General features: G+C 38.7%; 1 protein-coding gene across 1 annotated transcript in view; it reads right to left on the bottom strand.

Annotated features, from left to right (window-relative positions):
* The window catches only part of ABCC9 (ATP binding cassette subfamily C member 9), a 69,926-nt gene extending 56,554 nt beyond the window's left edge, over positions 1-13,372 (bottom strand). Inside the window, exons 1-6 of the mRNA XM_059817155.1 lie at positions 13,340-13,372; positions 11,645-11,810; positions 8,536-8,677; positions 8,047-8,168; positions 6,819-6,985; positions 5,891-6,133 (exon numbers count right to left, since the gene is read on the bottom strand). Of these exons, the coding sequence (XP_059673138.1) occupies positions 5,891-6,133; positions 6,819-6,985; positions 8,047-8,168; positions 8,536-8,677; positions 11,645-11,789 (819 nt within the window). The 5' untranslated portion in view covers positions 11,790-11,810; positions 13,340-13,372. The remainder of the gene's footprint in view (positions 1-5,890; positions 6,134-6,818; positions 6,986-8,046; positions 8,169-8,535; positions 8,678-11,644; positions 11,811-13,339) is intronic.
* Positions 13,373-15,288: the final 1,916 nt, after the last annotated feature.

The following is a 15,288-nucleotide window of genomic DNA, read 5'->3' as shown; positions in this document are numbered from 1 at the left end:
GTGCACTCAGGAAAAGGTCTGACCTTTCAGGCCCTTGCTCATATGGGTTATCTTGACTTTCACAGTAGCTGTGAAACCACTTGATCCAGTAAAGGCTTCTGATGTGAGAAAGAGATTGAAGGAAAAAACATAGACAGACACCTACAAGAATATACTTTAATTTAATTTATCTGGATTTTCTCTATCTCTTGGATGCCTTCCAGGAAGATACACTTCAGCCGATCACTAATTGCTGAGCTCAAAAAGGTGAAAGTAACAGGCTATGTTGAGAGGTAAGATTAAATCAACTGAGGGTCCTTTCTAGCCTTCAGTTCTGTGAATCTATGTAGTATCTCAACTCTTGCCCTAAACCACCAGCCAGCAGATATCTCTGTATCTAGTCAGAGGAGTTCTGATATTTCTGAATTCCTTTCAATCTAAAGAAGACAGACTTTTACTTAGCAGATCCATGGTCTGCAGAGTGCTTCCTTGTGCTTCAGGCAGCAGCTTTTGACACTTTCAAAAAGCATCTGTCATTTTTCAAGTAGCACAGATGCCTGCAAGCTGTAACCCAAGCCAAGCCCTCTTGAGTGTTCACAGAGACATTTTAAGTATAGCCCAGTAATAACAACCCCCTGCCCCAGCAAATTAACCAAAGAAAAGTAAGTATGCCTGTACCCTGCCTGGCTGCCTCGAGTCTTTTTTCCTCTTTCCTCGTTTTTTCCTTTTATGCCACTTCAACGGTGAGATAGAGTATGTGCATGGTGCCAAAAACGTACAAGTGTACAGGAGGGCCAGATAGCTGCTTACTGGCTTCTAGAGATTAGGCCAGGCTGGTCATACCCAGTGCCAAGAAGCTTAGTACAGAGAAATAAGCAGCACGGGGGCAAATCAGAGCTAACGTTTCAGAAAGTGGTAAGAATGAAACTGTTTCTTCTGGTGAGGGAAAGAGCACAAGAGCCTCACGTGAGTTTCCCAGACAAAAGGCTCTGAATCTGTTGCCTCGTGGGTTTTGATCTAGACTGCACTACAGGGACTACTGCCATCCTCCTCAAATAAGTGATCTGCACTTTAACAGCTTGATAGAAGCTAAGCTAACTTATTAGGAAAAAACATCTGCTGTCTTTTGGAAAAAATTGCACATACTATTCTGGGCTTTCAATTTGGTAAATTTGGTAAATGGCAATGGTAAAGCCTCATTTCTTTTATAAGAATCGCTATTTCAATAGTGATTTTCACTACTACTACAGTTTACATAATTGTCAGCACTACATGAAATCTATTTACTTTTCATTGGAAAAATTACTAATTAAATTAAATTCAATTACCTAATAAACTCTATTGCTAAACACTGTTGTTTCTTCTTTTTTAATCAGGACTTCAAATTAGCTGAAGTATCTAATGGGGAGGGGAGAGAAAGAAGAGTGGATTTTTCTTCTGATCTTAAGCTCTTTTCCAGAATGGTTCTTAAGGCCCAGTGTTATGGGCTTGCAGTATAGCATGTTGTATGTGCCAACCCTATGCTTTATTTAGGTGCTGAAGGATGATCTGTCAATCACCATTCATTATACCTCTCTGACAACCACTGACATGTTTCAGTAAATCCACAATTGGAAGTTTGGCCAATGTCATAAGAATGAAATAAAAAGCTCTCTCTGGGCTTTCGGCATCAGAAAAACGTTATTACCATGATGATTATTTTCTGCAGTTTCCCAGTCCCCTGAAGCCTCTGCGACTTGGGAAGCTACCTGAAGCCAAGAGCTTCTCCTCCTGGGCACGGGAGGCTGGAAGGACATACTTTCCTTTTGGAAGGTGAGAAAAAGAATCTTAAAACATAATGTTAAAAATGATCCAGTTACAGAAAAGGAGGGGAGCTGTACTAAAGACAGGGAAGAGGTGCAGCAACACAAATGTGAGCTTAATCACACTGTGCATCTCGGTGCCTTGTTTAAGTTTGCAAGGATTATTTTTGTTGATATGGTTGGTAGCATTTGTTGGTGTGTGTGAGTTACGAGGCTGGACCACTATTCTCACCTCTGGCACTTGCCTAGGTTTTTCTTGTCTTTGTCACCTCCCTTTTAAGTCATTGTGATTTTCTCTACTTTGGGCACTCAGTTGAAGTAAGGGCAGTGAGACAGCACTTGCTGGTAAATCAAGCCACCTGTAAGGTGGGAAATCTAACTGTTCCCTTAGTGCTGTAGCTGACAGTGTCATCCTGATGCTGAGGGGCAGTGCTCTGTCCCTCTGATTTCTAGCTATCTAACACACTTTCTTTCCTCCTATTTTTGCCATAACGGTGGCACATGAATAGCAGGTATAGAAAATTCTCCTGGTCCTTGACTTTAAAAACTGCATTTTCTATTATACCATCCCAAAAGTAAAACTTTCTATTGACTGTCAGAGCAAATTACATGGGATTTTGGTTGATGGGGTAAACCAAATGTAGTATCAATGTGCTAAATCTATTTTGGGATATGTGATGTATGATGCATTAGTATGTAGTTTGAAACATCTAGACCACTTGTATAGAAAACAAAACAGAAGCCAAGCAACAACAGAAACAGGATCAATTTTTCAGGGCGGGGGGGGTGTGTGTGTGGATTATGTGACAAGTACTACCTGCACATAGTACATTGGTCCAAAAATCTGGCTGTGAGAGTTTCATTGCATACCATTAAAGACTGCTTTATCTTCTTAATCTTATTAAAGAAATCTTTATCTTCTGCCAAAATGTCCATTAATATAGTAGGAACCGTGAACATGTATTAAAAAGAATACATGAATTTAAGGTCATGGGTCTAACCCTATGTGTATGATGTGCATCACTGCTTGTTCTGCAGAAACAACCTTCCTATCCACAGTTAGAATTTCTCCAGGATTCTTAGAAAGGTATGATAAAAATACTGTACGATAAGGTATTTCTGTTTCTATAGGAGACTGTCCAGAAAAGCAAGAAAATATAGCATGTCCGTCTTTTAGAATATTTACTGATGTCAGGAAATAATGAGATAAGGAAAGCCAATTGCAGTGTAGTTTTTTTGGCAACACTTGGTTTAGGAAAAAACTCAAACAGCACATTTAAGTAAGCTTAATTATCAAAAGAGCTTGTTTTACCTGTAGTTTTATAATATTTTCTAATTGAAAGAACATATGCTATGTTGTTTTCTTCTGATGCGCTGTGTTATGCTATGTTGCCAAACACAAACTATCTACAAAACCAGTAACAAATTACCTGTATCTTATTGTAAGAGTTGGAATGCCTTTTCCAGACTAATAGCCAATTAGAATGTCAATTACCAGTTAATTAACCTTGCTCTGTGTTGGTTTGTATTACTTAACATTATAATAAAATTACTGATAACTGGCTACAAAATTCTACAAAATGTAGCATGAAAGCGATATTAAAATTAAATTACTTGATACTTCAAAAAAATTACTTATAACTAAAGAATTTTGCATAGTGAATGTATTCATAATGCTAAGAACTGCTTGATGAAAATCTGAAAATGTAAAAAAACACAGAACAGAACGATGATTCAGATTTGTCACTGAGAAGCGTTAGCTTAGGTCTCATGTGCCAGTGGGCAAACCTTCATATGGCAGGAGCCAGAACAATTCTGTCTAAATAGTTGAATATGGATTTCAGGAGTTGTCCACTGACATCAAAGAAAACAAGAAAAGGTTCCACCCAGTGTTCACAGACTTCATGGTTACTGAAGTAGCAATGTGCTATTTTAGCAGAATATAGCAGCCATAAAAAGTTTATCTCAGACCCTCTAGTTTACACTCCTGTATGCTTGGACACAGGTTTGGAAAATAGTGAATCTGAGAAAACAGCCATCAAAATATAACCTGACTCATTTCCCTCGTGCTATTATTTGGTAAAGAACTTCAGCTGGTTTCAATTTTCATAGCATGCAGAAGGAATAGCAAGACAACATCATGTGAGCTATCTCAAAGGCATTTTACAGTACAAATTATTCATGGTCATGCTCAGCATCTTTCATCAAGGCATGATAAGAAGGGTTTGGAAAGGAACAGAAGCTTTCTTTCTGCAGGGCCGTGGAGCACAGCTGAGATCAGCTATCTCCAGGCACAGGCAGGGGTAACCCCACTTAATCCAGAGGATGCTGGGGGGCTCCCCTCACCAGCTGCGGAAGATTAGTGTAAAATACACCCTGGCAACAGAGACAGTGACATATTGGCTCTTCTAGATTGCATACTGTGCTTCAACCTGAAGAATTTTCCTAATTCTGTGGCTGTTTTCTGGCCCAACCATGCCCAAACCGACACATTTCTCCATGGGAGTGAACTGCAGCAAGATCCACTGCCTGGCTCTTTGCATTGGTTTTAGCCCTTCGGTTTACTTTATCTATGAACTATCAGTTTAGTTCAAGGTTACAGCCTGTTTTTGAATATTAGTACAAAAGTGCTAGAGGCTGTGGTAATCTTAAGAGTTTAAACAATTACTGAAACCAAAAAATCTGATGTAAGCCAGCTTTATCAATGCAGGCACATCTAACTGCATGGGTGCATTTATGCAAGTCTTCATACACGCATGACGCACGCCGAGGGAAGCTACACACTGAATGTTTGTGTTCATGCACATGAGCAATAGCACACTTAACTTGCCTTTTGGCATCTGAACCACATATTTGTGCAGGCACACACTCTATCTGCAGATATAAATGAGCTACAGATAAATGCTTGCACCCAGTCATCATGCCTGCTATTAAGAATGGCACAAAGACTCATCCTTGGGGCATGTAGGTGCCTAAGACTCTTTGGTCTCTTTAAGTAAGATTTACGCACCAAACGCTTCTTTAAGGAGCTGGCCTAAGGGATGCACTTCTTGCTGTGAAAAGCTCAGTTCCAATGACTCAGTAGTTTTCTGCTTAAAGCAGAAGGGTCTTGTTCTCTAGTACTGTAAGGAAAGAGAAGCAACCTAAATCTATTAAAATAGAAAAAACTGTACTGATTGTGGTTTCATTTCAGAAGGCACAGAAAGGAGTCTGCAGCTCCATCAGTTGCTGGGAGCAGAGAGCTGCTCCTCCTGGCTTCCCCTCACATTGCAGTTCTAAACTGTGTACTGCTTGGAAACATGTTTATACGGCGTGTGCAGGAATGGGAGTTATATGCTTTTGTCCTACATGCTAAATTTTCCAAAGTGGCCTCTGAATGCCTGTATTCTCTCTGTTTATGCTTGAGAATTGATATGCATGTACAAATCAGGGAGATAGGCTCTTGAATCCTCCCTCTTTTCTGCAAAATATTTCTTTTCTTTGGCAGAAATCACCAGTTTTAAGCACAAATGAAATGCCACAGTTTTGCCTAAATGCATCCAGAAGTTTCTCTGGACACTCCTGCCCTACCCAGTGAGTTTGCCCAACCTTGGTTTTTGTACTGGGTCTGGCTGGGATGGAGTTAATTTTCTTCATAGCAGCCCGTATGGTGCCATGTTTTGGATTTGTGACTAAAACACTGTTGACAAGACACCAGTGTTTCGGTTATTCTTGATGTGTGGTTTTGGTTATTTCTCTTTCTGGAGAAAAAAGTGAAGATGAGTGTTTCCAGCTGAAACTATGGATAGAATGTCTTCTAATTTAAGATGCTGTCATAAGTAGCTAAAATTTAAATAAAGCTTTCACTTTTAAAATTAAATCTAGCAAGTGATCAGTCTGTTACGGTTTTAGTTTCCAGTTGCTCTAAGTCTGGCAACTCTCCCCTGCTGTAAATTCACTTAAAACCAAGCAGTAACCATTGGATTGGAACTTCCTAAGCCAAGTTTCACCTTGGAACAAACAGTCCTAAGTTAAAAATTCCTAAAACGAGGGTTTCATAAAAGCACAAAAAATTCAAAGTGATACTATAGTTTCTAAGGCCAAACAGTGACATGAACATCTTTAGTTACCTTTTGTTCCTCATACGCTTCTTTGAGACAAACGTAATTTGTCAGTGCTCTCATTGCAATTGGAAGCTTTCCAATTGCCTTCAGGTCCACAGGTTTCTTGTGAGCAGATATAATAAGAGTATTCATCCACCAATAAGTCGCCTTTGAGAGCAAATTGACAAATGGCTGCAGAAACCTCACCCCCAGGTCCTGTAGATCCTCTGGTGGCTTTACTTTCTGAGGGTTCATGAAAAATACATACCTCTGGAGAGGAGAAAATAGGCAGCATGTGCTCAGGAATTATCTTATTAACAGTGATTTTTAGTAAAAATTATGTATAATACAACTACAGCATCAAACTTGCATTCAAAGGTAATTATACATTGAATTTAAATGTAAATTTGCATGTCAATAGGAGCATTTCCATTTTGACAGCATAACTGGCAAGAAATTGAGCAATATGGGATGTGGACACAGCTCTACCAGTGCTACCTATCTCTATCTGAGCAACAACAAAAAAGAATTCTTGGGGTATAATTATATTTTAAATTATCATGGGTAAGAACATATGCTAACTTACATATTCACTACATATATAGTTTATCTGCATTAACATAGCGTATACGGTATAAATTACATACACATTCACATATACCCTTACATGCACAAATACGCGTGTATATCTATCCATACAAATATGTATGAACTCTCTGTATGTATACATATACACAGGCACATGTACATGCCAAGTCCAGGGGACACAACAAGGACATACATTTTAAAGAGATGCCAGGTCCCACTGATTTCTATAGAATTGACCAGACATTTACAACTAAGCTAGACTTGGGCCTGAACTTGACACAAGCCAGAGTTACTGGGACTAAAGACCCATCTTCATTCCCGAGATACTACTGATATCTCTTCAGGTCCTGATAAAGAAACCACATACCCTAACTCGAATGACATTGATCTCCACAGCCATCAGCAGCCCATAGAGAATGACCATAATTCCAGTGATGCAGAAACGCAGCTGAGAAAAAGGCACACCATCCTGGCAGTATCTGACAAGTTTGATCGTTTTGGTGACAAAGGCCATTATCCAGTAAAGAAAGAGAGCTGTAAAACAGGTGAACACGCATAATTAAAAAAAAATAATTTAGCTACACCAGTGCTGCAGAATTTTAGCTCTTTTAAACAGAAATATTCCATGGCTTAATTCAATGCAAGCATGGAGATCCTCTACATCACCAGCCTGCAGGCTGCTACAGTGTGTTGTCAGCCCAAGTCAGGAACTCAGGTTTGAGAGATTTGCTTTGCACTTTCTTTTCCCGGTCACTATTTTCTTTCCTCGGCCACCACCTTTCAAAGACATCCACGATGGTGTGTCTTCACACAATTACAAAAGTCCATTGAAGATAATCTGAAGGAGAACTTTGGTATTGAAATGAAGTAAAAGTCACTTAAATTGACATACCATATTGCCTCTTTGAAAAAGCAGAGTGCATTGCAGGTAAGCTCAATTTGAAAAGAGTTCAGGTAATTTAATTTGATCCTGCATCCTGGTTTGTACCTGTCAATGGCTAGTTTAGGTTGTTGAGTTATAGGTAATTTGGACCGTATACTTCTATGAAACATCATCCTGCAATATCTAGTCAAAAGTCTTCTGACTGTCTCCTGGCTGAGACAGATATCGTGAATACCAGGTAGCAGTTTCTCCCTGCCTTCCTTTGGAAAAAGTGAGAGGTGGCACACATCATTAGCCTGAGTAATCTCAGAATCAACTGCAATGGATGCTGAGAAACAATAGCCATCTGCACAGGACTGTTTGTGATCAGATTGCTATTAAAAGTGGCCATTTAAAATATCTCTTTTGAATTAAGACAAGTTTTTGCTCAAAATAATGAGTAGTGTTAAAAAATACCTAAAAGCTCATGCTTAGAAATACAATAGGCATACTATGTTTTCCCTTTTGTGATCTTTTTTAAAAATAGTTTTCAATGCGTACCTTATAAAAGATGCAATAACTCCTACAATAATACTAGTTCAAAGAGCAGAGAATTATTCCTCTCTCTTTTAGTATTCTCATGCATTTTACTGTCCTCTTCAATCTAAGCAAGCTGACTTTGGCTAAACTACTGGGTTTTATAAAAGTACGTAAATATCAGACTTAGACTTACCCAACAGTAACTTTGGAAAGTTAGATGTTTCAATATTATGGTAATAGACTATGGATACAGTGGCAGCCACAAATCCCATTATAGCTGGTAGAAAGAGATGCAGATGGCGGGATTTCATTTGTCTGAAAATAGATAAGGTATAAATTAGTGAATTTAGTGTCTTTTTTCATCATTTTTGTATTCCTAGGTGTTCTGCTAATCTAATTAAGAGGATAGATATGGCTTTCCTAGAGACAAAAAGATTTTTTCTATGTTAATGCTTTAACTTCTGCCAATATTTACTTGTCGTTACAGTTTGAGAGGAGAATAATAATGTGCTAAGAACAATCATTTCACCTTCATCCCATTAAAATCTGGACAGTTCATGAAATGATGACCTATCTTTTTGGGGAAAAACTCCTTATGCCTTACTAGTCAGCTCGTCACACATTATCAGCATACATTAACGAATGCAATTAGCTTGGCTACCCACCAAACATCATCACTTACGTATCAGAAACTATGCCCTCTGCTATTTCACACACATGTACGAACAGGAGGGTGAATGTCAGTATCCACCGCAGGTTGTGTCCAGGGAAGTGTAGCCAGGTATTGTGGTGAATCTGGACTTTGGAACTTTGGCTTCCCCAGCCTGGGAAATAATAGTAATGAAAGAAGAACATTATCACACAGCCAGCTAGTGAGTGATCTGGTTATCAATTACCTATTCTAATCCATAGGTCACACTTAATAGTATATAATCAACACAAAACCCCTATAAGACTATGGGGGCTGTTGTTACTAATAACATGACCCAGGAGAGTTTGAGTTGCCATGTAGCCTCCCATAATTTAGATATGACCCTCTAGACAACATGACAACAGACTTTCCACAATTGCAATCGAAGAGAAGAGGTCTCTGGCCAAGAGCAAAGATGAGAAAACCAAAAGAAACATCTCAGAGTCTCACCCTCGCACAACAGGGACCGACAGATCTTAAGTGATGGCATCATCGTGTCTTTCCCAGTCACAGACAGGAGTGGGCAAAGTTTCCAACTGATATAAAAGTTACATCCTCCAGAGAGGCCTCAAAGAGATATATTTACTTCAAACAAAATTTATTATCTCTGTCTCAGGCCTGGTTGGGAGCGCTCTTTCTGGGGATGCTGAATGGCAATTTCCCAGTCTCCGCTCCTCAGGCACAGCCCAGCCTCCTTGCCCTGTGCATTTCTGGCACATTAAAGCTTTCAGCACAGCACCAGGACTCAGCTGATTTAATCAACAAATTAACCTTGAAGCCCATTTTCATGTGGTCACCTCAGATGACACCTATACTTTTCAGGCAACATCCTCTCTGAAGCCAGCAATCTGGCAAGAAGCAGGACACCAAGGAGATGTGACAGTGCTGGGGATAGCTGAGGACGGATCAGAGGTTAGCCTTGCATGATGGCGAGTCTTGTCCTGCATGTTGCTTTGTCTTTTGTCTCTTCCCACCCTGGTACAGAGCTGTCCGGAGTCAGTCAGCTCAAATGGCTGTACATGTCCCTCTTACTGTAAGCAATGCCTGGAATTCACTGACAGACTTCCCAAAGCCCATAGAGAATGCCAAGAACAGCACATTTTGGGAAAGTACAGAAACAAAACAAAAGAAAACAAAACCAAAACCGACGTTGTTGAACTAGGGCAGTGAGCACTGCATTTGTTTCTTCCAGTAACTGCAGAACTGAGTTTAAAATCCAGGATATGCTTTTGATACACAAGGATGCAGCATCTCATCGTGCCTAGAGGCTCATCAGGTGACTCAGAAACACATAAACCAGAGCCCAGGTTTATTTGTTCTTGGAAACTGTCAGGGTTTCACTGTTTCATCCTTGTTTAATATGTAAAGTACTGCAGGAACAAAATATTTTCTCTTCTCCATATCTATCTCAAGTATTTTCTGTAGTTTCCTGAGATTTTTCTAATCTAATGTGGCTTTCTTTGACCTTGCTCCTATCTTCGTCTCTCCCAAGCTGCTTTTCATTTTTATTTCCTCTTTGCCCACACATCTGCACAAACACGGTTCATCATGAATTTTTGGTTTTGGAGTCAGTCAATACTGTGGACTCCAGCTGGCTTTTAATGCTCTGTTCAACAACTATTTGTCCTGATAATCAAGGTACAAAATAGAAAAAAAAGAATTACATACATACATGAATAACATCATACAATTTAAGCTATTATGTATTTTTCCTAACATTGTTAGAAAATAGAGGGAATTTTCAGTGGCTGCAATACACTTCCAAAATTAGCTGGCTAATACCTGTAAAAAATATTAAAGCCACCTGCTACCCCTTGATGCATAACACAGAATGTTGAAAAAGATTATCTCTGCCCTCAGACCTTGCATTGAGTTTCCATCAAACACTTCTGCAGAAAGGCCTGTAATTCAAGGATGACTTGCATCTCATCTCAGAGAGAGCCAGCACTGATGTAAAGATACAGCACTGTTGGAGAGAGTTCTCCACAACCCTTGGTTTTTTTTCCAGTCTTTAGTTATTCTTTTGTTAGAACTTGTTTCTTATTCTCTTGCTTAATTATTTAATTAGTATTCAGTCACTGGATCTTGTTATACCTTTGACTGCTAGGTACTGAGTGTCATAGCCCACAGGTTCCTGTAGCCTATTATTCAACAACTTCAGAGATTTTTGCATAACGGAAGTCCTTAAATCTCTAGTTCCTATATAGTCCCAAATTCAAATCTTCCTCATGGAAGAAATGTATTACTACGTATATATGTTACACCAGGAATGTAACTTGGAAGAACTGACATGCCATTTCTCATGCAGTTGTCAGGAGAATATTAATTTTTATTAATAATTATTGCCTTTTGACAGTTATTCAAGTCTCTATCTCCTATGATTGGTTAGAATGCCACTGTTTGACAGCTCTGCAAAAGTATTAAATTGTATTTATTTCATCACCGCAAATAACTGGGATAAAGAGACAACTATAGAGAAAAAGTATCATTAGAGTACTAGTTATACAAGAATATGTAAGTTAGAGCCACTCCACTGTCCTAAATTCTTCAAGACAGATTTATCACTTCTTATTTTCATTTCTGTGGAAAAAGATTATCTCTTTTGCTCTACTGCTGTTTACAAATGTTGGCAAAAGAAGTAATTATTCTGTTTTTAAAATTTCCTAAATTTCTCCTAGCCTTAGATCTCAGTTGCACATTTTTGGATATTCTCTGAAATTCTCATAACTTGAAGGGAATTCAGACCCACTGTCCTAAGTCTTCTAATATCTAATAATAGCAAAGGTTGCAAGTTGCCAATTTCAAATCTGAAGAAAATGTCTCCAGAGAGAAGTTTCAAAGCATTTGGATCTGATTTCTCTGGTTCTCATCCACCTTTTCATGCTGCTTAGTTCAGATTTATATCTAAAATTCCCAACATTTCAAGCAGGTTGGCTTCATGTCCTCTGGGTCAAGCCGTTCTGTCACTTCTTTTTTAAAATTAATAAATACAAAGCATCCAACAGTTTGCACCACAGGCCTCCAAGCACATATAAACATGACTGAGTATAAATACATGCTCAAGTGTTTGTAGGTTTGCACAGCTCCATGAATAACTCACCAATGAACAAAATTGGGAAGGTGATAAATAGCAAGAAGACATGGGGAACCAAGTTGAGGGCATCCACAAAGCAGACATTTCTTAGGACACCAGCACTGATGTTATAGGCTGAAGCATTGTCGTTGCCACAAAATGCGAGCCTCATTGCTTCCAGAAGGTCTAACTGCTACAAAAAAAGAGAGAATAGTTGGCTACCGAGACTGCTAGCATTACTTTTAGCTAAACACAAAATAAATAAAATAAAGAGATACAGAAGGAGCACACTGAACAACCCATAGAGAATAATTCAGTTGTATTTTGAAAATTCTTTTGGGCTCTGTCAAGTATAAGCACATTAGAATGAAGGCTGTGTTTATATTCAATGTTTGATTTATTGTAAGTGCTATTTATTAAATACGCTATGCTATGTGTTCATTATATGCACAAATGTTATGCTGCAAATGCTCTATGAGGATATAAAGAAAGAAGAAGAAAGTTTTGAAAAAAAATTCTTTCCATTTCTCATAAGAAAATTCAAGTGCACATAAGCTGACTCCTGTGTGTTACTGCTTCTTTGATGAGCTAACATTCTCTGTGCAACATCTCTGTTCATATGATTTGTTACACTACATTTTCTGTGCAAGCTCTGAACCTTTGATATTTGTGATTTGGCAGCTTTGCATTCACTGTTATTTTGTATTTCTTCATTGTCCCATAGAACAACAATGGTCACACACACTAGTCATCACAGCTGATTGTCAAACTCTTAATCAAAGTAGGTTGTATTGAAGATTGCATACGCAGTAAATCAGCATTTATGCTTGATCCTGCAAATCCTTATGCACATGCTTAGCCTCATCTAAGCAGTTGTCTGAATTCCATGATTTCTTATGAGATTATCTTTGTACACCAAGATAAGCTCATGCAGTCGTGCTTGCAGAGTACGGGCCATAGTATAACCCATTATGGCCAGCTTCTGGCTTTTATCAACCTGTGCATCATTTATTTATTCATTCTATTTTATAAGAAGATGAAACAAGATTGCAACCAAAATGTTTCCTTGCTGGTTTCTTTGCCCGAAACTTATACACAGCAACATAGTGTTGTAGAATAGGTTGTGTAAGCTCATTTGCGCACACCTGTTTTTCCAAATTTTACATACTAAAATGGAAAGAATATCTTCAATTCAGCAAAGTATATGTATACTTTGGTGAATGCATCTTTCTGCAACAACATTGGCATTAATGAATTTTGTGGAATCAGAACCATATAGACATGCAAAAAATGCATGACCATAGTTTAAAAAATGTTACCTGAATGTGGGGAAAAATGGTTTCCTTCTTCCCTCAAATAGTTCAGATTAGTTTTATGAGCCTAGTTGTTTAAACAAGGTAAGCATAAACTACTCAAGTACTCCCTTAGAGAGAACAGAAACATATAGATCTTCAAAAGAATACAGAGTTCAAAGAGGCACGTTGAACCTCTGCTAAACCCCCTTTTTGCTTTTAACTAACTTTTTGCTGGATCTGAAAAGCATAATCCATACTGAAATACATCAGTGAAATTTGTAAAGGAGTTTCATTGAAAAGAATGTGATAAATGCAGTCCCTTTTCCAAACATATCAGCGCTTTATGGTTTGAGATTTGCCAGAAGTTAAGCACAACTCAGAGTCATATGGTGGACGACATCCTGCAAAAATGCATGCGTGTACTTACTGTGGTGCAAAAGCTGATGGACAACCCACTCAATCTTCAGTAGAACACGATCTGATGGAGAGTTTGGCCCGTTCTTTATAATGAATAGAGTGATATGACCACTATCATTCTATAATTTTATTTTTATATAAAAATATATTCATAATTGCATATGACTAATAACACAAAAGAAATACCATGTTAATATGAATTCTGTCTGAATAGACTGAGGGGTTATTAGAAAAACAAATATGGAACTTTTCAAAAAACTACACAAAGATTGCTTGCTTTTAATCTGTAAAAGCTTGACATGTCTCCTTTAAGAGAAACATAATGGTAATCATAACCTCTTGAAAATCAGAAGTGTTGTTTCCTCATTTTTATCGAAGGTCAGAAGTCCAAGGGAGTTCTGCTGGGAATTTTCCTCCCTTTCCCACAAAGAGGACTCTTTTCTGAGACAGCGTAAGATGCTATTGTGGTCTAGCGGTTGGATTGGTACCGAAAGGCAGGAGGATCCTGGGTTCAAATGAGCACTGAATTATTGACTTCCAGTGTAGCTTTTGGCTTCTAGTCAAAAATAAATCTGGGAGAAAGGATTAAAACCATGTCCAAGAGAAGTTAAGGGAACTGTTGGTTTTTTTTCATTTTTCTGGAAGAGAAATAGTATATAGGCAGTAGATGTTCCTGTGGAAGAAAGGACTATTAACAGCATGGAGAGTGCTATCTGCTAGCTAGGACCTATCATCAGTTTGTAGAGGTTTCATATTACACCTCAAACAACCTCTCAAGAAAGATGCATCTTTCAAGAATCACATCTGCACCTTCACAAGAATCTGTGCTGTACCTCATTTTGTGGTGGAATATGTCCAATAACACACTCTTAAAACCAACTGTCCTTTGCACGTTGGCAGGGCTGAGAAAAGAATCTGGTCCTATTGTTAATAACTGATGTATAGAGACAGTGCCCATCATACTGATGATAATATTCAAGAGTAGGTATAAGTAGGCCATTCACAATACTTTTGTTACAGATTCATTTCAAAAAAGAGGTAGAATTTTATTGTCTTCTCTTAAAATGAGAGAGAAATTCAAAGAGCCTAGGTTGGTTAGTTTGTAAAAAAAACCCAGAAAATCAAAAAGATGGCATTGCCAATGAAATGAGATAGGGTAATTGACAATAAATTCCCAAGTTTTTAAATCTAAAACCACTTCATTATTGATTAGCACTTCCAGTGATCACGTTCATTAAACCTCCACAGGCTTAAAATCTATCAAAACATTCTGATCAGTGTGATGATGTTGTGTTGACCCAATGCAGCTCAGATTTGGCCTCATAAAATGCTCACAAGGTACCACTTCCCTTTTTAGCAGCACCCACTTCAGAACACGTCTAGCGCAGTATCGTACTGATAGGAAACAGAAGAGGTAAGAACTGCAGAAGCATTAATAGTCCAGAGATCCTTCCTTCCTTCCTTCCTTCCTTCCTTCCTTCCTTCCTTCCTTCCTTCCTTCCTTCCTTCCTTCCTTCCTTCCTTCCTTCCTTCCTTCCTTCCTTCCTTCCTTCCTTCCTTCCTTCCTTCCTTCCTCCCTCCCTCCCTCCCTTCCTTCCTTCCTTCCTTCCTTCCTTCCTTCCTTCCATTTGTCCATCACCACCGTGCTAGAAATGAACTATGACTGGAAGTGGAGGACTCACGTTCCCTGTCTGTTGATGTATGCCAACTTTCATAGACACTTTCTGGTGTTTACACAGAGAGGCTGCTAGTAGTTCTCCGTATCTTCAAGAGTGGCGTATGAAAATACACTGCAGTAGGTTAGAGCTCTAAGAAATAATTTTATCTCTAGTGTGCCTCACAGGGAGCAAGAAACCACTCCATCATTCCCTTCCCATCCATTTCTGGTGCAGAAGGCAGATCCAATATACCCTCCACACTTTTGCGCATATGACTCAGACCTCTGGACCTTGCTCTGTT

The sequence above is a fragment of the Gavia stellata genome, chromosome 4, assembly GCF_030936135.1.
Source record: "Gavia stellata isolate bGavSte3 chromosome 4, bGavSte3.hap2, whole genome shotgun sequence".
NCBI lineage: Eukaryota > Metazoa > Chordata > Aves > Gaviiformes > Gaviidae > Gavia > Gavia stellata.
Note: the sequence above shows the minus strand (reverse complement) of the source record. Positions and strands in the feature narration are given on the sequence as shown.